This window comes from Myotis myotis, unplaced genomic scaffold (genome assembly GCF_014108235.1).
Source record: "Myotis myotis isolate mMyoMyo1 unplaced genomic scaffold, mMyoMyo1.p scaffold_m19_p_2, whole genome shotgun sequence".
Lineage (NCBI taxonomy): Eukaryota > Metazoa > Chordata > Mammalia > Chiroptera > Vespertilionidae > Myotis > Myotis myotis.
In genome coordinates this window covers 62120407-62148360 of record NW_023416324.1, presented here as the reverse complement: position 1 = coordinate 62148360, position 27954 = coordinate 62120407, and the positions used below count along the sequence as shown (strand labels likewise).

The 27954-nt window shown below is 40.4% G+C and overlaps 1 protein-coding gene across 1 annotated transcript; it reads left to right on the top strand.

Annotated features, from left to right (window-relative positions):
- Positions 1–36: 36 nt before the first annotated feature.
- On the top strand, positions 37–27805 carry CTBS (chitobiase). Its single transcript, XM_036351863.1, has 7 exons — positions 37–286; positions 3338–3476; positions 3983–4191; positions 12120–12291; positions 14740–14837; positions 15220–15381; positions 27470–27805. The coding sequence occupies exons 1-7, from the start codon at positions 104–106 to the stop codon at positions 27659–27661; spliced, it is 1155 nt and encodes a 384-aa protein (XP_036207756.1). The 5' UTR covers positions 37–103; the 3' UTR covers positions 27662–27805.
- The last annotated feature ends 149 nt before the right edge of the window (positions 27806–27954 follow it).

Sequence of the window (27954 nt, the reverse complement as noted above, 5' to 3'; positions counted from 1 at the left end):
GCCCCTTCCCCCGGGAGCACCGCCCACCGCGCCTGAACCAAAGCTGCAGGCCCCGCCCCTCCGGCCGGGCCCGGGGAACCCACTCGCGCGGTGACCCACCAGCATGTCCGGAGCGTCGCGCGGACTCCCGCGCCCCCTAGCCCGGCCGGGGAGCAGCGCCCGTGGGATCGCTCCGCTGCTGCTGCTGCTGCTGTGGCCGCTGCTGCGGCCGCTCGGGGCCGCGGCCAGCTGCCCGTGCCAGGATCCAGCGCTGTGCCAACCCATCCGCAACCACTCCAACTTCGAGGTAGGTGCCTCTCCCTGCCCTCGGGGTCTGGCCCTCCAATCTCAAAGAGACGTTAGAGTCGAACTGAGCCCTAAAGAGAGGTGGTGCCGGTGCTGAAACCAATTTGACCACTTACTTGCCCGGACCTTTCTATTTCTGAATTTCCTGCATCTTTTAAATGAGGAAACTCGAGCTCAGAGAGATGGAGTAATTCCTCCCACGTCTCATAGCAAGTATTCAAACCCAGATCCGAATCCAAACACAAGCTTTTTTCATTATCCGGCTGTGTCGCTTGCAGTGCTTGCAAGCAAGGAATTAGGATAATGAGACATTCCCTAAGCAGCAAGATCCCGTGGTTTTCAAGAGAATGAGGATTCAACCCTAGGCAGTTTGGCTCAGTGGATAGATCGTGGGCCTGCGGACCAAGGGTCCCGGTTCAATTCTGGCCAAGGGCAAGTACCTTGGTTGCAGGTTTCTCCCCAGCCCGGGGCGCGTGCAGGAGGCAACCAATCAATGTGTGTTCCTCTCACTTAGATGTTCTCTCTCTTTCCCTCTCTCTTCCACTCTCTCTAAAAATCAATGGAAAAATATCCTCTGGTGAGGATTAACAAGAGTTAGGGAGAGAAGTGGGGGGGGGGGGGGGGGGGGGGGAGGGAGAGAGAGAGAGAGAGAGAATATGAGGGTTCAGTTTGAATCTTTGCACTCCAACAGTGCATTGGAGAGCAGAATGTTTTGCTTACCATTTCTTTCCTCTACCCACCACCCCTTTCCTTTAGGCACCTCAAAACCACCCAAGAAGGGGGGTAAAAATAGGTCTTTCGGTGAATTTTCTTTCTACTCACCTAACAATTTGACAACTTTAATCCAACTGTTTCAGAGGCAACATGAAAACAACCTGATTGCTTAGAGTTTGATGACTGCACATAACATAACGGAATTGGACATCTGAGAGGTGGAAAGGCTTAGTCCAAACAGCATTGTTTTATAATGTAGGGGCCATTGCCAGTTCCAGGGGACAATCATATTAGGCTTTTATTATATAGGATAGGCTATCCTTCTCTTCCTCTCTCTTATTTCTTTAAGCACATCTTAGGCCCCACCCCCGCTTAAAATATCCTAATGCAGCGGTTCTCAACCTGTGGGTCACGACCCCTTTGGGGGTCGAACAACCCTTTCACAGGGGTCGCCTAAGACCATCGGAAAACACATATATAATTACATATTGTTTTTGTGATTAATCACTATGCTTTAATTATGTTCAATGTGTAACAATGAAATTGGGGGTCACCACAGCATGAGGAGCTGTATTAAAGGGTCGCGGCATTAGGAAGGTTGAGAACCACTGCTCTAATGGTTTCCCATTGATCTCAGGATAAAATGCAAAATCCTCTCTGGTCTCCAAAGCTTTACTTGATCTTGCCACCTTACTAGATTCATCTGATTCTATGTACTTACAGGATCTTGTGTCCTAGCCACATTGACTTTCTTTTGATTCCATAAATCCCAAATTCTCTTGAGGGATTGATACCTTTGCACTCTTTTCTTTCCTCTGCTGAGAATGCTTTTTTTTTTTTTTTTTTTTTTGTCCATAGTTATGACTCCTCCATTCTGTCTAGATCATCCCCCAGAATTCACTCCTTTCCTAAGTGTGTAGTCCTCAGTGAAGTTTTCCTGCCCAAGTAGGGAAGCAGGTCCCTTTATATGCTACCATGGGCCCCGGCATTCCCATGTAGCTCTTACCACAATTGTACTTAAATAAAGGACCTGTTCTTTCTTTTTAACCTCTTTGCCACTAATGCCTAGCAATATGCTCTTCCTATACCTTACTGGATGGAATTCAGTAAGTATTTGCTGAATCAATTAACACCTTATTTGGGATAAAATAATAGTAATCAGTGGGCCTTCTGTGCTTCTAGAATTATCTGTGGGGTAAAAATACTGGAGAAACATAACATCATCTACTTCAGAATTTAACTTGAGTACTATTCTAGGAAGTCAGGTTCCCCAAAAATCATTCATAGAATTGCAATATCACCTGGCCGGTACAGCTCAGTGGTTGAGAATCGACTTATGAACCAGGAGGTCCTGGTGCAATTCTCAATCAGCCACATGCCCAGGTTTCGGGATTGATCCCCAGTGGGGGGCATGCAGGAGGCAGCCGATCAATTATTGTCACCATTGATGTTTCTACAAGGTCCTATTAATTTTGCTTCCTTAGGATCTTTCAGATCTGTTCATTAATCTCACCTTTGCTGCTCCACAACATTAGCTGAGGTCACTAACATCGCTTGCCTATATTCTTCCAACAGCTTCCCTATTAGACATTCTGCCTCCAATTTTAGCCCCTCTTGAATCCATTTCCACTTCAGCTGAAGGGATTTTCCAAAAATGCATACATAAATAAAGACCTAAAGTGTAAATGTGTGACTTCTCCTTTAAACGCTTTCCCTCTGGATAAAATACGAATTTCTCAAGAGGGCTTTCAAGGCCTTTCATGATTTAATCCTGCCTGCCACTCTCTGGTTCATCCCTGCTGTCGCAATCTAAATGCGACATCATTGTTCCTGAACAGAACAGTTTCACTTCTCTGTGATTCTAATTCATCTGATATGAAGGACTTTCGTAAGAAAACTCTAATTTTTTCCTGAAACGTTTAACTCAATTTTATAGCAACTGTTCTATAGCAAAAATGTGGTTTAAATGTATTAGTTTCTTGTTGCCTCTATAACAAATTAACACAAACTCAGTGTCTTAAAACAACGCTTTTTTTTCCTTACAGTTTTGGAGGTCAGAAGTAAAAACAAAAAACAAAAAAACAAATTCTAGGGGAGAGCCGTACTCAGTATTTAGTTACACAACCACCATGCTCTCTCTGCCTCTGGGCCTTGACACTTGCTACTATCTCCTCCTAGCTACCCTTCCCTACTTTCCAGGCTGGCTAGTTTCCCCTGCCACCAATTATATTGGGACCCTACGCCCCATGTCTTTTTCACTCTTGTACTTACAGTGCCCCCAGTGCCTTGCATATGTTTGATGTTTGATGGTACTTGCTTATCCCTGTTGTCCTAACAGGTCTTTGTGTTTGATGTTGGTGGCAAAACTTGGAAATCTTACGACTGGTCACAGATTACAACTGTGGCACTTTTTGGAAAATATGACTCAGAACTTATGTGCTATGCTCATTCAAAAGGAGCCAGAGTAGTGCTAAAAGGTGGGTGCCAGTTTTTTTACCAGATGTCTCCAGACAATTGGTAAGTTTACTTGCATCATTTGCTACTCTGACTTTCAAAATAATTCCCTTTTCATGTTCATCTGGTATATTTTTTAGCATCCTAAACTCTTACAGGCTGTGTAATTCATTTCACAAATACAAATATTATTAAGGAATTAAATAAACCACTGCATCACTTTGAGCAAAACGTGACTGCTAATTAGCATGATGACCTTTAGCTAGTCATAGTCCACAATTTCTGCTTCTACTTTGAGAATGATTTTACTAATTACTCATAACAGTTACTTTGGAGATGAATGAGTAATAACTTTTTATTATTTTGGTATATTATTTCTTCATTTGGAAGACTTAAATTGGGAGCTTAGAGTTCCAAAATAATGAGATGTTTAAAGGACATTTTGATCTCTTTGGAATGGGGTTGTGAAGTAAATGTCATTGAACTGTGAAAAGCATATATGAACAAAATGTGTGTATTGATTTCACAGGAGATGTGTCCTTAAAGGATATCATTAATCCTCATTTCAGAACATCCTGGATAGCTCAACAAGTTAATTTGGCCAAAACACAATATATGGATGGAATTAATATAGACATAGAGCAAGAAGTTACTTGTCCATCACCTGAATATGATGCCTTAACTGCTTTAGTCAAAGAAACTACAGATTCTTTCCATCGTGAAATTGAGGGATCACAGGTAAAAATTCCTTTGATGTGTTTTGGAAATCCCTAAATTTCCTTATCAAGATGTATTCATGAAGGTATAATTAATAGAATCTGTCTTATAGTAATTGAGTAGAAAATATATATCCTAGAAAATATTTCTGGAACTTTGGAGGTTTTATTTTAAATGTTTTACAGAATTTTAAGATGATAAGTCTGTTCTCTATGTACATCAAGATACAGCATGGATTGCACCACCTTCTAACCTTGCAGCAGGACTAGAACTATTAGCTAGGCAAAGGGATCAGAAAGAATCAGGAAGGGCTAAGTTGTTTAGACCCTGCTTTCTCCGGTGCAGGACAGACAGCTCTTGCCTTAGCGTAGAGGTACTGCAGCTGCTCCATAGACTGAATTACTTTGTAAAGCACCCAAGGCCCATTAAGGCTCAAAGGACTGACTCCCCAGAATCAGCGAGAGTTATGACAAAAGGCAGAGTGCATCCCCTCTGCCAGAATGAGCGCGATTAGAGCGGATCATAGCACAGGGCATCTTGCCAGGCAATGTATGGATAACAAAGGATAATGTGGCCCCAGATTAGTAATTCTCAAACCTAGTCATAAACACACACGCACATACATACACACACATACACACTGGAACGCACTCCCAGGGGTTACTATTCACACAGTTTAAGTGAGCCAGGAGTCCATATTTTTTACGCGTTTTATAGGTGATTATGGTTAAGAACTACTAGGCTAGGAAATTCTAGCCCAAATGAAGACATAAGATACTCCTGAATTTTCCACCTGAAATGGACACATGAAATGTACAGCTGCAAACGGAACGATTTCTACAGAGAGAAATCCAGAACCTAACTGAGTGCCTACACATCTGGCAACTGAGAAAATAACATTGAAATGGTCAGGAAAGGGTGAGACACACTCTTGCCATAAACCCCACTCCTGACACAGCACCATTTAATAGGGAGGGAGCCCCCAACTACAGCTTCTCTCTGAGGAAGGAGGGGTTTGGAATGCACCAATTTTTAAGGCTCCCACGTGAGGGATGGCCCCCCAAGCCTAGCTCTGAAAGCCAGAGGATGGTAGCGACAAAGAGAGTTTCCCAAAGCACTTGAGCACTTGTCATGGGCATTTTCCCCTCCTGCCCCCACAGAGCTCAGCTCAGAAAGAGCAGGCAAAACCAGCAATGTATCTCCTAGTCTTTTTCTGGGTTTGACTGCATAAAGTTGCTGCCAGAGGCTCTGACTTCTAATTAGCACACATCTAGGTAGTAACTGCAACCCTCCCCATGCCCCAAACAAAATAACAAGATCAAACATTATAAAAAGACTTTAATGAAATTGAGGTAGCCGAAACCGGTTTGGCTCAATGGATAGAGCGTCGGCCTGTGGACTCAAGCGTCCCAGGTTCGATTCCGGTCAGGGGCATGTGCCTCGGTTGCGGGCACATCCCCAGTAGGAGATGTGCAGAAGGCAGCTGATGGATGTTTCTCTCTCATCGATGTTTCTAACTCTCTATCCCTCTCCCTTCCTCTCTGTAAAAAAATCAATAAAATATATTTAAAAAAAAAAAAAAGAAAAGAAATTGAGGTAAGTGATTTACTCCATAGTGAATTCAAAATAATAGTCATAACATGGCTCACTGAATCAGGAGAGCAATGTCTGAACAAAATGAGAATTTCAACAAAGATAGAAAATATTAAAAAGTCCTAAACAGAAATCATAGAAATGAAGAATAACAATAACAGAACTGAAAGATTCAACAGAAGGGTTCAATAAAAAACTGAATTAAGCAGAAGAGTCAGTAAACTTAAAGGTAGAGAATTTCATCTAATCAGCAGTGAAAAGAAAAAAGGATGAAAAAGACTGCAGGTAGCTTAAGGAACTTATGAGACACATCAAATGGACCAATATATGTTATAAATATTTATGCATCCAACATTAGAATACCCAGGTATATCAAGCAAATGCTAACATATTTGAAGGAAGCAATAGACAGCAATCTATAATAATAAAGGCGTAATATACTAATTAGACCAGACGTCCTTCCGGGCAACCTTCCAGATGAAGCCGGGGCTACGAGGGAAGCCCGAGTCCCAGTTGCCTGCCAGCAGCCAGGGGAAGGAAGGCCTACTCTTGCATGAATTTCATACATTGGACCTCTAGTACTACAATAATAGGGGACTTCTATACTCCAATTTAAGCAGTATATATGTTGTCAGTGAGAAAAAGACTGTTTCATGGGATCTTGAGAAAAGCATTTCAAGGATCCACACACAAGAAATTGTGATGTGGCATGGTTTATTTGTGGTGCAATATTAAAAGAGTTCTCCTGGCTTCCCAATGTCCAGTCTCCCTTCATCCCACCATTGAAAAAGTCCAACCATGTCTTCAGCAGGGCCAAAATAAAAGCCGATGCCCAGAGTTCCTGTTTCATAATCCTTGGGAGCCCGCATAGTCTGCCTCGGGCCAGGTGGCCACTAGACCTGTTTGGTCGTTTGTATCCAGGCGGGAGAGAACAAGAATGAATGGGGCAAGTGCAGGTCAGTGAGGGAGAGAGAGAGCTTCTTTATTCACCTGAAATTATGTATTCTTGGGCTTTGGAGGAACCAGAAACTTATTCAAAATAACCAATTAGCCTGGCCAGTGTGGTTCAGTGGTTGAGCATCGACCTATGAACCAGGAGGTCACAGTTGATTCTGGGTCAGGGCACATGCCTGGGTTGTGGGCTTAATCCCTAGTGTGGGGCATTCAGGAGGCAGCCAATCAATTATTCACTCTTACCATTGATATTTCTAACTCTATCTCTCCCTTTCCCTTTCTGAAATCAATAAAAATATATTTAAGAAACAAACAAAATAACCAATTAGCTTCCCAAACTTTCTCGGGCTTGTATTGGGGTCCACCCCCTAGTCAGTGATCTTTTTCCCAGATTAGACTGACAGGCTTCTGTGGTGAACACCTCCCACTGTGCCATTTTGATTTTATTGCCCATGTGTTTACTTCCCCTTTGTTCTATCCCTTCCCCCAGTGATCTTTGGGCAATTGATTGGTGGTTCCTGGGGGGAGTGTGAAGCTATAGCTTCCTGGTGAAGCAAACAGGCTTCTGCTTCCCAGCTGAATATGCTCAACAATGTCTCCCCCTTTGCTTCCTTGCCCATCAATAATTAGCTAGCTCTGGTAACAGATAGATTATGCAGACAGATAATCACTAGGGAGACTTCAATAAGGAGACTTCAATAAGGTTATAGCAGCAATTTCCAACCCTTTTCATCTCATGACACATATAAACTCTGTAGCACACCAAAAAATATATTTTTGCTAATCTGACAGAAAAAAATAGGTATAATTTGATTGATTTATAAAAAAAATTATAGTAATTACCTACCCTTTTTGCTCAAAGTGACTTTTAAAAAAATCAGGTGCCTATACTTGTATATAAGGATTTCTTGTACCAAGAATTAACCAATCAGATGCAACCTTATTATGGGACATGACCAATAAGATGCAGCTATATTAAATGACCTATATATTTTATGGTTCAAGACAGGACATTCATGCTGAAAAGCTGTTGTTGTGTTGGCTGTTCTCATTTTTTTATTTGACAATCTAGGGGGAAAAAGGTCAGTGCCCCTGACTAAATCATCAGGTATTGCATGTTTTAAAAATTCTTGCAGCATGCTGGTTAAAAATAACTGTTTTAGAGGAAAGTGACCTAACTGACATACACAGAACATTCCATCGAACAGAAACAGCATACACATCTTCTCAAGTGCACATGGAACATTTTCCAGGAGAGAGCATATGTTAGACTGTTGTAGAAGACCAGAGAAAAACCAAACAATGCTTAGAGAAATGGAGTTACACAGCTTTATTACGCCGACAGACTCAGGGGAGGTTGCCTCTCAAATTCTGAGCAAACCAATATGGTGGAAGCCCCTCTTTTATCCCCTTTTGGTGTCTTTGTCCCCCAAATGTGGAATGGGACTTCCAGACCTTTAGCGGGCTTGCAAAAAGCCCCGGGTGCAGCCTAGCCTGGCACCAGTGCTAATAACTCCCCTCCGGGGGCTGGCCATGCCGCGGGCTGGAAGCAGGTATCTGGGATTTATTTATCTTCTATAATTGAAACTTTGTAGCCTTGGTCCCCCTGGCCACCCAAGGTCCCAGCCCCTCCTTGAACGGAGGCCATGCCGTCTGGAAGCAGGTATCTGGGATTTATTTATCTTCTATAATTGAAACTTTGTAGTTTTGAGCGGAGCTCAGGGCTGGCCAGGGCAGGCGGGAAGCTTGGCTTCCTCCATTGCCGGGGGCAACTCCAGCTCCGTGGCTGCCATCATCTTAGTTGGGTTAATTTGCATATATGCTCCTGATTGGTTGGTGAGCGTGGCTTGTGGGCATGGCTTGTGGGTGTAGCATGTTTCTCTTTTATTAGATTAGACTAAAAAATATATTATATATATATATATGTAAAATATATTTTATGTTTTGTATTATGTAAGTAATTATTAACCAGTGATTCTAAACCTATTTCAGAATCACTTGGGAATACTTGTTAAAAATATACCCAGTGATTGATTCAGTAGATCTGGGATAGAGCCTAGGAACTATATGTTTATCAAGTTGTGCGAGGTGATTCTGGTACATTTGGTAACGGGCATTTGAGAATTATTGAGAAATTAATAAATGATACAAGGATTAATCTGAGTGGAAATCAGCTTTTCAGATTAGTACAATTTAGACCGAGAATAGCAAATATCTGGTATGCAGGCCACCAGATTCCTCTTCTCAATACTTTGCTATAGGAGACTTAACCCTCATTCTTTTTTTTTTAATGGTTTACTTTAATAGTCAGGGTTTTTTTTAAGCGTTTTTTTGTAATCTTCACCCGAGGATATGTTTTTCCACTGATTTTTAGATAGTGTGGAAGGGAGGGAGGAAGTACATGCCCTTGACTAGGAATCGAACCCCTAACCCTTTGGTCCAAGGGCCAATGCTCTAACCACTGAACAACTGGCCATAGCTCCCCACATTCTTTACATTGCTTTTATTCATAAATTAGAATTGGTTAGTGAAAAAAAATAACCTATTTGCTAGTGCTGATTAAGCTATAGTGAGAGGTCAAGGAGGAAGAAATTGAGCAGTAGGACTATTTCCATGTTTGAGGGGCAAGTAGAACAATTTGGGCTTCTATGTCAAATTCATGTTAGGTAGATTAGTGGTAAGTACAGTTGCCAGGATAGGCCAGATTGTGGAAGGCCAAGAATATCAGATTGAAGACTATGTGTTTTATTCTGTAAGTAACAGGTTACATGTGTAGAAACTGCTTGGAGAAGAATATTGTACAGCAGTATGTAAAGTTTCTAGAGGAGAAACGGAGACCAGTAAGGACTAACCCGATAATACAATAATATGATTTATGGTTTGGATTGAGATGATGGCATAACCCTAACACTCAGCAACTATTCAACAAATGCTTATTGAATTAATTAATTAATGGAAAGGAAGAGGCCAAAGAATTGTGAGAAGGAAAGGAAAACATGAGATTAGCAATGGGGTATCGGGAAGAAGAGTCAGAAAGGTTCTTAAAATGGTGACCAGAAAAAGAGAGAGAGAGAGACTACAATAGAGTCTGGAAGGAGAAATGTGTTTGGGGGGAAATGTGATAATTTAAGGTTACAGAATTTTGGTCTGAGAACTAAAGAGCTAGAAATGCTCCTGAGGAGTTCTTTCTACACCCTCATATTTATAGGTAGGAGCACAGATGTTTTAAGTTACACAGACCTAGTTAAGCAGAGCCAACCCTTGAACCAAAGTCTTTTGGTTTGTCTAAAATATTAATATTGCCCTCTCAAAAATATGAGATTAACTATGAAATCCAGGTGAAAATACTATTAAATGTTTAGGGGAGAAGTAAGAACTTACAAAAGGGATTTGAAATATATTTACAATAGTATAGCTCCCATTTTATAATAGGAAGCAGCAATAAGGCAGGGTCCAAGAAGCAAAATTTTGCCTTATAACCTATAAGGTTTTCTTTTTGTAGAGCTTCCTTTAGTGTTAATAGAGAATTATTGAGAGAACTTTGAGAAAGTCTTAAAAATAGTAATAGAAGAATAAATTGGTCAAAGTGTAAAAATTTTAACTAAAGTATCTCAATCATTTGTAATAATTAATCAGTGGGTTTACTGAGAACCTAAATAAGAACTTTTAATGAAACCTTAGACAGTGATGGCGAACCTATGACACCCGTGTCAGAGGTGACACGCGAACTCTTTTTTTTTGGTTGATTTTTCTTTGTTAAATGGCATTTAAATATATAAAATAAATATCAAAAATATAAATCTTTTTTATACTATGGTTGCAAATATCAAAAAATTTCTATATGTGACACGGCACCAGAGTTAAGTTAGGTTCTTTCAAAACGCTGACACGCCGAGCTCAAAAGGTTCGCCATCACTGCCTTAGAATATTTGCTCACATATAAGGCTAATTAATACTTGGTTAAGGCAAACGGACTTGTTGTAGAAGACTGGCTCACCATTCAAAATGGAAGATAATTTATCACTTAAGTTTTATTGGAATATTTCCATAAAATTGGACCATTTAAGTGATTTATTCATTTGTAGTTGATTATACCTGTAGCTATAAAACACCACTATTCTTTAACTGTAATGTTGGAATAAACCCATCATAATAATGTAATTGTAAATCGGACTCCTACTTCCAGGCCAGTCATCTTGTACCAACATATGACTGACCAATTTATCCTGCATAATTTTAAAAAATAAATTTGTATTTATTTCAAAGAGGAAGGCAGATGGAGAGAAAGATAGAAACATCAATGATGAGAGAGAATAATTGGTTGGCTACCTCCTGCACACCCTCCACTGGGGATCAAGCCTGTAACCTGGGTATGTGTCCTGACTGGGAATCGAACCCTTACCTCTTGGTTCATAGGTCAGTGCTAACCATTGAGCCATACCAGTCAGGCAACCTGGGTAATTTTTTAAAAACTTTTGTATTTGGCTGAACCGGTTTGGCTCAGTGGATAGAGCGTCGGCCTGCGGACTCAGGGGTCCCAGTTCGATTCCGGTCAAGGGCATGTACCCTGGTTGCGGGCACATCTCCAGTAGGAGATGTGCAGGAGGCAGCTGATCGATGTTTCTCTCTCATCGATGTTTCTAACTCTCTGTCTCTCTCCCTTCCTCTCTGCAAAAAATCAATAAAATATATATATAAAAAAAAACACACAAGAAAAAACTTTTGTATTTGAATTATTTTAGGGTGCTGCTTTTATTTTCCAATTGTTTTCCCACCACACCCTACTGCAATGGTGGCGAACCTTTTGAGCTCGGCGTGTCAGCATTTTGAAAAACCCTAACTTAACTCTGGTGCCGTGTCACATATAAAAATTTTTTGATATTTGCAACCATAGTAAAACAAAGACTTATATTTTTGATATTTATTTTATATATTTAAATGCCATGTAGCAAAGAAAATCAACCAAAAAAATGAGTTCGCGTGTCATCTCTGATACACGTGTCATAGGTTCGCCATCACTGCCCTACTGTCATTACACCTGTTTCTTTCGATCTGTTGAGTTTCCAATCTAACCTTTGAAGACATTTGAGTTTAAGACTCCCCTTCTACACAGTTCAAAGCTCCTGAAATTATATATATTTAACTCTGGTTGCAAATATATGTCCATTTTCCAAATATGTATCCAAAATATTGTCCAAATATATGTCTGAAACAATCCATGTAGGCAAAAAATGTGTTTCTTAGACCTTTTCTAGTTCCATATGTGTCCAACCCTACATTCATATATGAAAGCAGTTCTGTTTTCTTGGCTAGTATTAGATGAGAATATGTAGTCAACAAAACATCTAACATAATATGCATATTTGATCCTGTTACGTAAAATGGTTTGCGTTTCTCCACAGGTAACCTTTGATGTAGCTTGGTCTCCAAAGTGCATAGACAGAAGGTGCTATAATTATACTGGAATTGCAGATGCTTGTGACTTTCTCTTTGTGATGTCTTATGATGAACAAAGTCAGGTCTGGTCAGAGTGTATTGCAGCAGCCAACGCTCCCTATAATCAGACGATAACTGGTAAGACACACCAAATAATCATTTATTGCTAATACTAATTCCATAACCTCAAACACTAAGTCTTATTTTAGTATTTCTAAGGCATTTGTATACCTTTTCCATGCTTTCTTGAAACATGAAACACATTTAATTTGGAGAGCTTTAAAGTTTACAAAAATGTTAAAGTTTTAAAGTTTTTATTTAATTCTTCTAAAAATCTTTTAAATAAGTATGTTATTTATTAGTCATCTATTGCACATGAGATGAAGGGTGTTATCTTGATTGCACAGCTATGAAGTATTACATCGTTGAAACTCAAGTGTTTTAACTTCAAGTCAACACACTTCTCTCAAAATTGCATAAATAAGATATTTTTTAATCTAGAACTTGGCAAGATTTTTTTGTTGTTGAAATACCCAATGTTAAATCATTTAATAGCAAAGATAGTTATGATGTGAATACCTTCTACACATGATTGATAGAATTGGCTTTATTTCATTTGACATTTACTATTAGTACATGCTATATTGCAAATTACATGCATACCTAGGAGATATTATAGGTTTGGTTCTAGACCACAGCAATAAAGTGAGTATTGCAATAAAGGAAGTCATAATCATTTTGTGGCTGGAGAGTCACATCTTTGAAGTGCAATAAGGAGGATATGCCTGTATAGCATCACAATTAAGAGTATTTCTGACCTCTCATTCATATGATATGGCCTTTGCATTATCCTTTCCAAAGTTTGGATTATTTTATATCCCATCAACCAATTGAATCAAAGGTTGCTTACTATATGGACTCAAGTGAATTTTTCTCAGATAGTTGGCACTGATTTGTTGATTGGTTAATAAGTAAAAAATTATTTCTCTTTTATATAGAGGTAAAACCTTAGAACCTGGCCTCATTTTAGCATGTCCTAGTTGTTTGGACAGATAATTAAAAATTTGACAATTTAATTCTGTTATAATTAAAATGTAATTATTTAATCTAATCTTCCCAAACTGTTTCATGGAAGAGATGATAATTGGGCTCTATCAATAAAAGTTTCATAATCATGATGAACAAGAATTCATCCAGAGACAAATGGCAGGCGGGGGGGGGTTGGAGAGCAACCAAAGGTCTTGTATGCATGCATATTAGCATAGCCAATGGACAGAGACACTGGGGCTGTGGGGGCTTGCCCGGGGTGGGAATGGCTGGGGCGGGGGGATGTCAAGTGGGGAAAAAGGAGACATATGTAAAACTTTAGACAATAGAAAAGGCTTCATAATCAAATGTGTTTCAGAAATGATGAATAACCCACCCCTTTCTTGGCTATTGAATGGTATACCATAATTTCAAAGGTTATGAAAAGTAGCAAATTTACTTAACATTCTACATAGTCTTAGAACTTCTCTTGGTGGAAAAACAACAACACATTTTGCAGCATTGGGCAGAAAGGGATCCATAGTACTAGTAATTTCTTCACTTTTCTCTTTGTTTCTATAACTACAGATTATCTAATACAGAGTAAGAGGGGGACATTTCTCATCCCTTAGGTGTAATTCATGCTTTTAGGGTATTTGAAAACATGAGACACTTGTGCTTTCTATAAAAAATTCTGAGATCATCCCAGACAAAAAGTTTAAGACTTATAGAACTTTACCAAAACTTTAGAACCTATGCCTGGCTGGCATGGCTCAGCGGTTGAATGTTGACCTATGAATGGTCATGGTTCAATTTCCGGTTGGGGCACATTGAAGGCTCGATCCCAGGGTTGGGTGTGCAGGAGGCAGATGCTTCTCTCTCATCATTGATTTTTCTATCTTTCTCTCCCTCTCCCTTCCTCTCTGAATCAATAAAAATATATTTTTAAAAGAAAAAACCCTTTAGAATCGAGAATATAAAATATACCTAGCAGTTAATAGATACAATCAGCATGCTTTCCTGAAGTGTCATTCTTTCTAGAATTAAATTTTGTAATTTTTGCATTAATTTCATCTTAATTATTTTGCATGGTTTTATTACTTAATAGAAATGGTTTAGAAAGTGATTTAGAATGTATAGTTTTTTGTTTGTTTGTTTTTTAAATCTTCACCTGAGAATATTTTTCCGTAGATTTTTAGAGAGTGGAAGGGAGGGGGAGATACAGAAAGAGAGGGAAACAGCGATGTGATAGACACACATTGATTGGTTGCCTCCCACATATGCTCTGGGATTGAGCCTGCAATTGAGGTATATGCCCTTGACTGAAATCGAACCCGGGACCCTTCAGTCAGTAGGCTGATGCTCTATCCATGGAGCCAAACCGGCCAGGACTACAATGTAGTTCTTAAGGGATGATTTTCAGAATATCAGAGAAACAGTGTATTAGTATTTTGCAGAAATGTGCCTGTTTTACAAACTTAGATGCTGCAAGGCTTGTATAAATATATTAGTAGACATATGAAGGGAAAAAATATGCCTTTTCTGTTCCTATTTGATTAGCATATGATGACTACATCAAGATGGGCATTAACCCTAAGAAACTTGTAATGGGTCTTCCCTGGTATGGTTATGATTATACCTGCCTGACTCTTTCAGAGGTAAGAACATTTCATTTCTTACATAATTTATTTCTCTTTCTTTTGTATTTTTAGATCTTGCTGTAATATATAATATTCTATTTAGAATTTACCAACTATCCTATATATAGTGTATATAAACTTTAGAATTTCTAAAATATACTAGTAGTTTGAGACTAAAAGGGAAAGTGTTTATTTTTAAATATTCAATCCCATGAAAGTTTCTGAATATTCTATATTTTCATTTAATAATGAAATTTAATTTTCATACTGTATAGTCAGCATATCTACATTTATATAGTATACCTTTTTTCTAATAAATAGTTTTCAGTATATTTTCTGATTTAACTCTTAACATATACTTAAATGATAATTTCTAATATGAACATTTCTGCATTTCTAGGATCATGTTTGTACCATTGCAAAAGTCCCTTTCCGGGGAGCTCCATGTAGTGATGCTGCAGGACGTCAGGTGCCCTATAAAATAATTATGAAGCAAGTCAAGAGTTCTCTTTCTGGAATCCTATGGGATGAAAATCAGAAGTCTCCATATTATAACTATAAAGTAAGACTTTTTGTAATTGCATATTTTCATAATTACCTATTTGATATGGAGAATTTCTATCAGTTTTCTTTTCGGTACAACATATTGACTGCTGTTTATAGCAGTAAACTTGTCTTTGAATCTGTTTAATCAGGAACTTGACTTCCCTGGTGAGCAATTCAAGTTATGGTCACAGTGGAACTGCTCTTCATGAGCCACTTGTCATTGTAGGTGGTATAATAAAAGCATGCATATAACAAACAGGATTTCCTGAATAGCTGACAAATATGTATGAAGACTGTGGCTTCTAATAAGCTTTGGGAAAAAATAGGCTGCTAGCTCTGAAAACCGCCCTTTCAAACTAGATAGAGACCCTGATGAGGCTCCTATGCAGAAAGGAGTGAGGATGAGAACAAGAGATGCCATCATGGACTTTACAATGGAAAATGGCATCTTTCAAATTTATTTCAAAATTCAGTCAAACTGTGTGATATGAGACCAATGAAAAACAATGTTAAAATTACGAACTAAAAATATTACAGAGATTTGAAGAAATGGATGAATGATAAGCAATTCTGTCAGGTAGTGTTTGATAAATAGGAATTGCCATACCAAAGAGGCAAAGAAAAGTTATATTTTTCATAATTTACCTTTAGCATAATAATTTTTCACACCTCAAAACTCTTAAGTACTAGCTTTGACTTCACTTTGGATTGTTACTGTAAAAGGAGCCCTAAAAATATATGATGTAAGTTAATTCCAGTAAGAATATCAATTTTAACTAATGGTCTGATAATCTTTTATAAAAAATGATGATAGCAACCATACATCCTATCTAATAAAAGAGAAACATGGTAATTGGCATACAACCGCTACCCTTCCCATTGGTTAATCAGGGCGATATGCAAATTAACTGCCAGCCAAGATGGCGGCCGGCAGCCAGGCAGCTTAAACTGAACATGAGGCTTGCTTGCTTCAGTGACGGAGGACTGAAATGTTCCCCGCCTGCCTTGCTGGCCTCAGAGCTTGCAGTTTAAAAAACATTGTAACAAATATAGAAGCTAAACAAAACCCCAGAAACCAGCTTTCAGAGAGCTGGGATCTCAGAGCTGGAGTTGATACAGAGTTTCGATTATAGAACCGAAACAAACCAGATACCTGTTTTCAGCAGCTGAGGCCTCAGAGCTGGAGCCAAGCCTCAGAGCTAAAGCTGGCCCAGAATAAAAAAGAAAAAAGAAAAAAAGGAGCAGTTGGGAGCTTCAGTCCAGCCTGAAAACAGCCCTTAGCCCATCACTGTGACTGGCCAGGCACCCCAGTGGGGACCCCCACCCTGAAGGGTGTGTGACCAGCTGCAAACAGCCATCATCCCCTCATCCAGGCTGGTCATGCACCCCAGTGGGGACCCCCACCCTGATCCAGGACACCCTTCAGGGCAAACCAGCCGGCCCCCACCCATGCACCAGGCCTCTATTCTATATAGTAAAAGGGTAATATGCCTCCCAGCACCGGGATCAGCAGAGCTGAGAGGCCTCCCAGCACCAGGATCAGCGTGACAGGGGGCAGCGCCCAAACCCCCTGATCGCCCTGCAGCTCTGTGTGTGACAGGGGCGGGGCCACAACCTCCCTATCGGCCCTGCTCTGTTCGTGACAGGGGAAGGCGCCCCAACCCCCTGATCGGCCCTGCTCTGTGCCTGATAGGGGGGAGCTCCCCAACCCCCTGATCACTTTGCGGCTCTGTGTGTGACAGGGTGCGGCACCCCAACCCCCCCACCCCATGGGCCCTGCTCTGTGTGTGACGGGGTAGAGCCATAAACTCCCCATCGGCCCTGCCCTGAGAGTGAGAGTGGCGGCGCCCCAACCCCCTGATTGACCCTGCTCTGTGCGTGACAGGGGGGAGCTCCTCAACCCCCTTATTGGCCCTGCTCTGTGCATGACAGGGGGTGGCGCCGCAACCTCCCCATCGACCCTGCCTTCAGTGTGACAGGGGGCGGTGCCCCAACCCCCCAATCGGCCCTACCCTGAGCGTGACTGAGGGTGGCATTGCAACCTCCCAATCTGCCCTGCTCTGTGCATGACAGGGGGTGGCGCCCCAACTCCCCAATCAGCCCTCCTCTGAGCCCGACCAGGGGCTGCACCTAGGGATTGGGCCTGCCCTCTGCCACCCGGTAGCAGGCCTAAGCCAGCAGGTCGTTATCTCCTGAGGGGTCCCAGACTGCGAGAGAGCACAGGCCGGGCTGAGGTACCCCCCCCCCCCCCCGAGTGCACTAATTTTTGTGCACCAGGCCTCTAGTATTTAATAAATTATAATGGATCTATACATGCCTATATATCGATTATGTAGAAAACTTTATTTTAGAGTTTTCTAAACTTTAGAGTCTAGTGTGCATACCTAGTAATTAAACTATGGCATACTGTAACCTTGCCTTTGCCAAATAATATTGATAGAATCCTGTTCTAGGAACTGTTAATATTACACACACACACACACACACACACACACACACACACACACACACCATGGCCAAATAAATTTGGAAAACAGTGCATACTGTACGTCCCTCCTGGAGATTTAAAATGTACATTATAAGAAAGGCTTTGAGCAGTGCTACAGTACATACATTTTTTTTTTTAACATAGAACCTTGTTTCCTTCTTTCCTAGCACTGTTAGGAACATGCATGGGGAAGGGTGTTTCAAGCATATGTCTTGTAAAGACTGTATGTAACCAATTATACATAATTTAGAAATATGTAATACAGAATAATAGTTGTTGCTGTGATGTAGTGTTTTTGAATCCCTGTCTTCTTTTTTCCATAATGAAAAAGAAGACACATTCTTTAAGGTCTTAAAATTCAGAATACATTTTGATGAGCCTTGAAGACCCTTCATTCCATGGCACTTCAGACAACAATCTAATCATACCGCTTTTGTTCCTCTTTTTTTTGCTTGTAAAATTAGCAGCAACCAAAATCAAGTTTCTGATGTGATTGAAGAGAATTATTCTGCCTTCTTATGCTGTCTCAGCAATACAGCTTCATCTTGGTACTCAGTATTCTTGAAGGCATTTATGCCTAACCATGCATATATATCACTCCTACATGTACTCAGTTTTTCATCCTTTGACCCTTCACTATTTTGAGGCATTTGAAATTTCTTTTTTTTTCTTCTTCTTTTATTATTAGTTAAGGTATTACAAATGTGTCCTCATCCCCCCCATTAACCCCCAACCTCCCCCCCACACACAAACTCATGCTCCCATCCCCCCGTTGTCCATGTCCATTGGTTTGGCTTATATACATGTATACAAGTCCTTCGGTTGATCTCTTCCCCTTACCCCCGCCCTCCCCTACTTTCCTTCTGGGGATTGATAGCCTGATTGCTGTTTCTCAGTCTTTGGGTCTGTCCCTTTTCATCAGTCTATGTTGTTCTCTATAATCCACAAATGAGTGAGATCATGTGGTATTTATCTTTCTCTGACTGGCTTATTTCACTTAGCATAATGCTCTCCAGTTCCATCCATGCTGTTGCAAAAGGCAAGAGTTCCTTTTTTTTTACCGCAGCATAGTATTCCATTGTGTATATGTACCACAGTTTTCTAATCCACTCATCTGCTGATGGGCACTTAGGCTGTTTCCAAATCTTAGCTATGGTGAATTGTGCTGCTATGAACATAGGGGTGCATATATCCTTTCTGATTGGCGTTTCTGGTTTCTTGGGATATATTCCTAGTAGTGGGATCACTGGGTCAAATGGGAGTTCCATTTTTAGTCTTCTGAGGTAGCTCCATACTGTTCTCCACAGTGGCTGCACCAGTCTGCATTCCCACCAGCAGTGCAGAAGGGTTCCTTTTTCTCCACATCCTCTCCAACACTTGTTGTTTGTTGATTTGTTGATGATAGCCATTCTGACAGGTGTGAGATGATAACGCATTGTCGTTTTGATTTGCATCTCTCGTATAATTAGTGACTTTGAGCAGGTTTTCATATGTCTTTCGGCCTTCTGTATGTCCTCTTTCAAAAAGTGTCTATCTAGGTCCGTTGCCCATTTTTTTATTGGATTGTTTATCTTCCTTTTGTTAAGTTTCATGAGATCCCTGTAAATGTTGGAAATTAAACCCTTATCGGTGGTATCATTGGCAAATACGTTCTCCCATGTAGTGGGTCTTCTTGTTGTTTTGTTGATGGTTTCCTTTGCTGTGCAAAAGCTTTTTATTTTGATGTAGTCCCATTTGTTTATTTTCTCTTTAGTTTCCATTGCCCTAGGAGCATTATCAGAGAAGAAATTTCTTCGGCATATGTTTGCGATTTCGCTGCCTGTGGATTCCTCTAGTATTTTTATGGTTTCCTGTCTTACGTTTAAGTCTTTTATCCATTTTGAGTTTATTTTTGTGTATGGTGTGAGTTGGTGATCTAGTTTCATCCTTTTGCATGTATCTGTCCAATTTTCCCAACACCATTTATTGAAAAGACTGTCTTGACTCCATTGTATGCTCTTGCCTCCTTTGTCAAATATTAATTGGGCATAGTGGTTTGGGTTGATTTCTGGGGTCTCTATTCTATTCCATTGATCTATATGTCTGTTCTTGTGCCAGTACCAAGCTGTTTTAAGAACAGTGGCTTTGTAATACAGTTTGATATCTGGTATTGAGATCCCACCTACTTTGTTCTTTCTCAGGATTGCTGCAGCTATTCGGGGTCTTTTTTTATTCCAGATGAATTTTTGGAACGTTCGTTCTAGATCTGTGAAATATGCTGTTGGTAATTTAATGGGGATTGCATTGAATCTATAAATTGCTTTGGGTAGTATGGACATTTTGATGATGTTGATTCTACCAATCCATGAACACGGTATATTCTTCCATCTGTTTATGTCTTCCTCTATCTCTTTTTTCAGTGTCCTGTAGTTTTCAGCATATAAGTCTTTTACCTCCTTAGTTAAGTTTATTCCTAGGTATTTTAATTTTTTTGGTGCAATGGTCAATGGGATTGCTTCTGTAGTTTCACTTTCTGTAAGTTCACTATTGGTGTAAAGAAATGCCATGGATTTCTTAGCATTAATTTTGTATCCTGCTACATTGCCGAATTCATTTATTAAGTCTAATAATTTTTTGATGGAGTCTTTAGTGTTCTGTATGTACAGTATCATGTCATCTGCAAATAAGGACAGTTTTACTTCTTCTTTTCCAATCTGGATGCCTTTTATTTCTTCTTCGTGTCTGATCGCAATGGCTAGTACTTCCAGTACTATGTTGAACAGGAGTGGTGAGAGGGGGCATCCCTGTCTTGTTCCTGTTTTTAGGGGGAATGGTTTTAGTTTTTGCCCATTGATTATGATGTTGGCTGTGGGTTTGTCATATATGGCTTTTATTATGTTGAGGTATGATCCCTCAATTCCTATCTTGCTGAGAGTTTTTATCAAGAAAGGGTGTTGGATTTTGTCAAATGCTTTTTCCGCATCAATTGATATGACTATGTGGTTTTTCTCTCTCAATTTGTTTATGTGATGTATCACATTTATTGATTTGCGGATATTGTACCATCCTTGCATCCCTGGGATAAATCCTACTTGGTCATGGTGTATGATCTTTTTGATGTACTGCTGGATCCGATTTGCTAGGATTTTGTTGAGGATTTTGGCATCTATGTTCATGAGGGATATTGGCCTATAATTCTCTTTCATTGTATTGTCTTTATCTGGTTTTGGGATTAGGGTGATGTTGGCTTCATAGAATGAGCTGGGAAGTGCTCCTTCCTCTTGGATCTTTTGACATAGTCTGAGGAGGATAGGTTTTAGGTCTTCCTTGAATGTTTGGTAAAACTCCCCTGTGAAGCCATCTGGCCCCGGGCTTTTGTTTGCTGGAAGCTTTTTGATTACTGCTTCGATTTCCTCCATAGTTATTGGCCTATTGAGATTTTTAGATTCTTCCTGGTTAAGTTTTGGAAGGTTGTATTTATCTAGGAATATGTCCATTTCCTCCAGGTTGTCTAGTGTGTTGGAGTAGAGTTGTTCATAGTATTTTCTAACAATCCTTTGTATTTCTATGGGTTCTGTTGTTATTTCTCCTCTTTCATTTCTGATTTTGTTTATTTGGGTCCTCTCTCTTTGTTTCTTGGTGAGCCTGGCTAGAGGTGTATCAATCTTGTTTATCCTTTCAAAGAACCAGCTCTTGGTTTTGTTGATCTTTTGTATTGTTTTTTTGGTCTCTATGTCGTTTATCTCCGCTCTGATCTTTGTTATTTCCTTCCTTCTGCTTACAGTGGGCTTTTTTTGTTGCTCTCTTTCTAATTCTTCGAGTTGTAGAGTTAGGTCATTTATTCTCATTGTTTCTTGTTTCTTGCAGTAGGCTTGTAGAGCTATGAACTTCCCTCTCAAGACTGCTTTTGCTGTGTCCCATAGGTTTTGGATTGTTGTGTTTTCATTGTCATTTGTTGCCATGATGTTTTTTATTTCTTCTTTGATCTCACTGGTGACCCAGTCGTTGTTTAATAGCATGCTATTTAGTCTCCATGTGTTTGATTTTTTTGGATTGTTTTTGTTGTAGTTGATTTCCAGTTTTATGCCTTTGTGGTCTGAGAAGATACTTGATATGATTTCAATTTTCTTGAATTTGAAGAGACTTTGTCTGTGACCCAATATATGGTCTATCTTTGAAGATGACAAATGTGCACCCGAGGAGAATGTATATTCTGTGACTTTGGGGTGAAATGTTCTGAAGATGTCAATTAATTCCATCTGATCTAGTGAGTCATTTAGGATTGATGTTTCTTTGCTGAGTTTCTGTTTAGAGGATTTGTCCAGTGGAGATAATGGGGTGTTAAGATCCCCTACTATGATTGTATTGCTGTCAATCTCTCCCTTGATCTTCTCCAGAAGATTTCTTACGTATTTGGGTGCTCCTATATTGGGTGCATATATATTTACCAGAGTTATTTCTTCTTGTTGGACTGCTCCCTTTAGTATTATGAAGTGGCCTTCTTGATCTCTTTTTATGTCCTTCACTTTGAGATCTAATTTGTCAGATATAAGTATTGCTACCCCGGCTTTTTTTTCACTTCCATTGGCCTGAAAAACCTTTTTCCATCCCTTCATCATCAGTCTGTGTGCGTCTTTTTTTCTGAGGTGGGTTTCCTGTAGACAGCAGATATATGGGTCATGTTTTCTTATCCACTCATTTACCCTATGCCTTTTGACTGGGGAATTTAATCCATTTACATTGAAAGTTATTATTGATAGAAACTTGTTAGTCGCCATTTTTGTTCTTTACCGCTGCGTTCCTTCTTTGTTTCCTGTTTTTTCTATTTACAGCAGACCCTTTAGCATTTCTTGCATTGCTGGTTTGGTTGTAATAAACTCCCGTAGACCGTTTTTGTCTGTGAAGCTCCTGATTTGACCCTCAATTTTGATTGATAGCCTCGCTGGGTATAGTATTCTTGGATTCAGACCCTTCCTTTGCATGACTTTGTATATTTCATTCCATTCCCTTCTTGCCTGATGTGTTTCTGTTGAGAAATCGGTCGCTAGTCTGATGGGGGATCCTTTGTAGGTAACTTTCTGTCTCTCTCTGGCTGCTTTTAAGATTCTTGCTTTGTCGTTGGTGTTTGCCAATTTAATTATTATGTGCCTTGGTGTCGGTCTTTTCGGGTTCATTTTGTTTGGGACTCTGTGAGCTTCTTGGATTTGTGTGAGTTTTTTCCTCCCTATATCAGGGAAATTTTCTGTTACTATTTTTTCAAACAGGTTTTCTATTCCTTGCTCAGTTTCCTCTCCTTCTGGCACCCCTATTATTCGGATGTTGTTTCGTTTAGCATTGTCCCATAGTTCTCTTAGGCTCTCCTCCTGCTTTTTAATTTTTTTTTCTAGAAGCTGTTCTGTTTGGGTATTTTTTTCTACCTTGTCTTCTAGCTCGCTGATGCGGTCCTCTGCTTCTTCTAGTCTACTGTTGATGCTTTCTATTGAGTTCTTTATGGCAGTGATGTCGTTTTTCATTTCTTCTTGGTTTCTCTTCATTTCCTCTTGGTTCTTCTTCATTTCCTCTTGGTTCCTACACATATTGTTGAATTGGTCTTCCATTCTTTTCATCCACCTTATGGCCATTACTCTGAATTCTTTCTCTGACAGGTTGCTTGCCTCCATTGCCTCCATTTCGTTTACTTCCTTTTCTGATGATGCCTGTTTTTCTTTCATATTTGGGTTGGTTCTTTGTTTCACCATGATTTCTCTTCTCAAGGTGTTTGGTTATGTAATTCTCTCTCTGCTGCGCTGATTCAAAGGCACAAAATACAACACAACAAGGCACAACGTACAAGGCAACAAACTAAATGCATTCACGATATTAATAACCCCAAATAAAGGTGACCCCCCGAGCGAAGAGAATTAGGGGATAAAGAAGAAAAAGAGAAAAAGATTAAAGAGAAAAATAAAAAACAAAAAGGAGTGCCGAAATGAGATTGGGAAAAGGGAGAGAAGAAAAAAACAAAAAGACAAAAAAAAAAAAAAAATTAAGAGAATGAAATAGAGGTGGGGAAGAGGCTATTTGTATGGGGAGAGCGAGGGATTGGAAATTAGATATATAAGTAGGGTGAAATTTAGACAGTGGGTAGAAAGAAGGAATAGGTAAAATCCAAAGCAGGAATAGGGTAAGAGAAACAGGACAACAAAAGGGGAAAAGTGAGGAAGAGAGTTTTGGCTTAAGGGTAAATGTGAGCTAGAGAGAAATGATGCTAAAGGAACGATGAAAATAGTGTGTATAACACTAATCCCAAAATAAAATAAAGAAAAATAAAAAAAAATAATAATAAATAAAATGACACTTGAAAAAATGGTAAAAGGATAGCAATAATACTGGTTAAAAAAATGTAGTAATTAAAAAGGTAAAATCAAGTGATGAAAAAATAAAAAATAAAATAGGTTCTTAATGAAATGCTGAAAAAAGAATTAAAAAATATATATATATATAAAAATATTCGGAAGTGAAGGTGCTTCAGATCTTCCACTCTTCTTTTTGGCACGCCTCAGTCCTGCCAGGCATTCAGGGGAGTGATGAACTTCCCTGCGATACACTGTCCCTCCGTGCAGTAAACCACAGATCTGATTTTAAGGCAGCTTGTATTTGTTTACCAGACTGCCTTTATTTGTGATCGCAGAAGAGACAGTTCGTGGCTCTGCCTCTGGGTGGCAGTGTGTCTGGATTGACCTCCGAGGCTATAGGTCCTCTCTATCAGTAGGGTTTTGTTTTGTTTTTTTTTTTCCTCTATGGTATTTGGAACCGATTCGGGAAAGACCACTGCCCAGAGCTGGTTCCTTGCCACTGCCCGCTGTTTCCCAGGCTCCCCAAAAAGAACTTTCCCCTACAGGCTCTGCAAATGACCCCAACTGGGGAATCCCATGCACTGGGTTTAATAATCAAATGCACGGATCTAAGGTGAACTGTAACAAGAGCCTGATAGTTGTGCGAATTCGCAAGCCTCCACCTTCCAGGTCTGCGCACAGTCTCCGCGCGCAGTCTCCGCGCGCCCACTCGCCCCTGGCACCAAGCAGCCAGCAGATTGGCAAAGTCCAAGGCTGCTCCTTTACATCCAGTCCAGATATGGGCTCATTTTTCGCGTTCCCTTCTGCCAGCAGCCCTGTGGGGCCCCTTCCCCACTCGCAGGTCACGCTGGTCCCAATGGCTGCAGCTCGCGCGCGCGAGCTAGGTCCTCCCTCCAACCCGAACTGCAAACCGCACCTTTAGGGGATGTCCAACCTTTCCGTGAGAAGAAGCAGTGCTCCTCTGAGTTCAGGCAGTCACGCTGCTTGAATCCCTTGTTTCCAGGTTAGTAGCTGGTCTCTGGATGCCGGCAACAACCACCCAAGATGGCGCAGTCTCCGCTGCTTAGCTGGCGCACCAGGAGAGGCTTCAGCCGCAGTCTCCAACCGTCCTTTTTTTCCTGGGGGGTTCTCGGTCTTTCCTAGCTGCAGACAGTCTCTCAGCTGAAAATCCTCTGCCTATTCGGGCTGCATGTTACCCGTTTCAGCTGCTCACCCTTATCTGCTCCAGGACAAGGCACAGGACACGTCCGTTTATACCGCCGCCATTTTCCCCACCTTCAAGATGACTCTTGACGGCGATTTCAGACAGCAGGTGGTGGGAGAAAACAGCGTGGGCTTGGAGGGCGCGCATGTAGAGTGCGATTGAAACTTCCTGGCCCATGCGCAGAAGTCGGTATTTTGTGGAAGAGCCACACTCAAGGGGCCAAAGAGCCACATGTGGCTCGCGAGCCGCAGTTTACCGACCACTGGGCCAGGCGGACTCTGAAATTTCTTAACAGTGTCAAAAAGTCTCAGAGTACTATCTCGAATGATGGCAAATTCAAAGCTATTAGGATTTGCCCCTAATCTTCAAAAATAAATATTTCTATATTTAGGTACAAGTTCTTCAAGTTGTCTTTTAATGGTGAATTACAATTGTTACTAGATCTAAATATCTGAAAGTACAGAATATAAGATATAGTATAAGATACGCTTGTATGTAATGAGTCTATTATAACTTCAATATTCCATAGCTTATTTATTTACTAGTGACTGTTGTTCTTCAAAGAAGTTATTTTAGGAGACTATTCTAATTCCAGTGGTGCTATCATTTTAAAAAAAAAAAAATGTTACCAGCATTAGTTGAGAACTGCCTTTAAAATTTTTCCAAGATGTATATAAAATCAGTAAATTATTTTTGACCACAGGTCATTCTATTTTTACCTCCTATTCCCCCCACCCCATTCCTCTACCCTTTTGCCTAGATCCGCTCCTATTCTCTTTCATTTTTCCAATAAACTAGAGGCCCAGTGCATGAAATTCGTGCATGGGGGAGTGTGTGTCCCTCAGTCCAGCCTGCACCCTCTCCAATCATGAACCCATCTCACAATCTAGGACTTCTGGCTCCCAACCACTCGCCTGCCTGCCTGCCTGATTGCCCCTAACTGCTTCTGCCTGCCAGCCTGACCACCCCCTAACCACTCCCCTGCAGCCTGATTGACGCCTAACTGCTCCCCTGCTGACCCGACTGCCCCCTAACTGCCTTCCCCTGATAGTTTGGTCACCCCTAACTTCCCTCCCCTGCCAGCCTGGTCGCCCCCAACTGCCCTCCCCTGCCGGCCTGATCGCCCCTAACTGCTCTCCCCCACAGGCCTGGCCGCCCCTAACTGCCCTCCCCTGCCAGCCTGGTTCCCCCCAACTGCCCTCCCCTGTCGGCCATCTTGTGGCCACATGGGGGTGGCCATCTTGTGTGTTGGAGTGATGGTCAATTTGCATATGACTTCTTTATTATATAGGATGATTTGCCTTCTAAGAGAGAGACTGTCAGTGCTAGATAGAGACAGATGTTATGAGGAGAAGGACTTTACAGGGTAGAAGGTGAACAAAAGACCACTTTCTAGTTTATGGTTTTCATCAGCTGTGTGCATAAGGCACCCATGGAGTCCGGACCTGACAGGCTCTTAGTCAATTCCATAAGACTTAGAAAAGAAGTTACTTTCCTTGTCTATTGCCATTACCTCTTGATTTGACTAATGCATCATAAACAAAAGAATCTGTTGAGCTCCTAACTAAGCACATTTCTAGAAACTGTAGGGAATATAAAAAAGTGTGTAAGCTGGTATCAGAGAACCATAGCAGCGATCCTCCTTAGCCTTGGCTGAGTATCACAGTTCCCTAACGGAGCACAGAACACAAAACAAACGAATACATATCAGAGCACTAGCCCTGGAAGGTTTTAATTAAGTCAAATGAAGTAACTGGAATCTGCACTTTTACGTGAAAACTCCACAAGTTACTCAGATACACATCTTGGTTGATGATAATCAGATCAGGGCAAAGAAGGAATCTGAGGGCATGAGAAAACCTTAAATGGAAGCTATTGGGAGGCTTATTTGTGTAATCTCTGCTGTTGTAAAAATGCCACAAGCAACGAAATCTACCAAGTATCACATATAGAGCCATGCAATCATAGAGCTGGAAGGTGCTGTGCCCTTACATTTTTATTATTTCATTGTATCCTTTTAGAATCCTTGAAATTAAGAAATGTTTTCCCTCTTATTGCACTGAATACTTAAAATTTCTACTTTCATTTATTTGTATAGGATTCTGCTGGCCATTTTCATCAAGTGTGGTATGATAACCCGAAGAGCATTTCTTTAAAGAGAGCATATGTACAAACCTGGGGCTTACGGGGTATTGGCATGTGGAATGCAAACTGTCTTGACTACTCCGGAGATGCTGTAGCCAAACAGCAAACTGAAGAAATGTGGGAAGCCTTAAAACCAAAGCTATGAACATCTTTTGTCAAACAACTAAGATTTTGAAAAAGATCTGTACAAACAGATCTAGTCTCTTGAAGAGATGAAAAATTTATACATTTTTGTTATATGGCTGTGTATGTTACTTACTAGTATAATAAAAAACAGATAAAGAATAAAGTGATGCTTTTTTTGTATGTGGAAGTATAGATAGATAGATATATAGATATGTAAATAGGTATAGATATAAATAACTTCAGTGTCCAGAAACATAAAGGTAAGAAACAAGTGTACTTACTATCCTATCTAATAAAAGAGAAACATGGTAA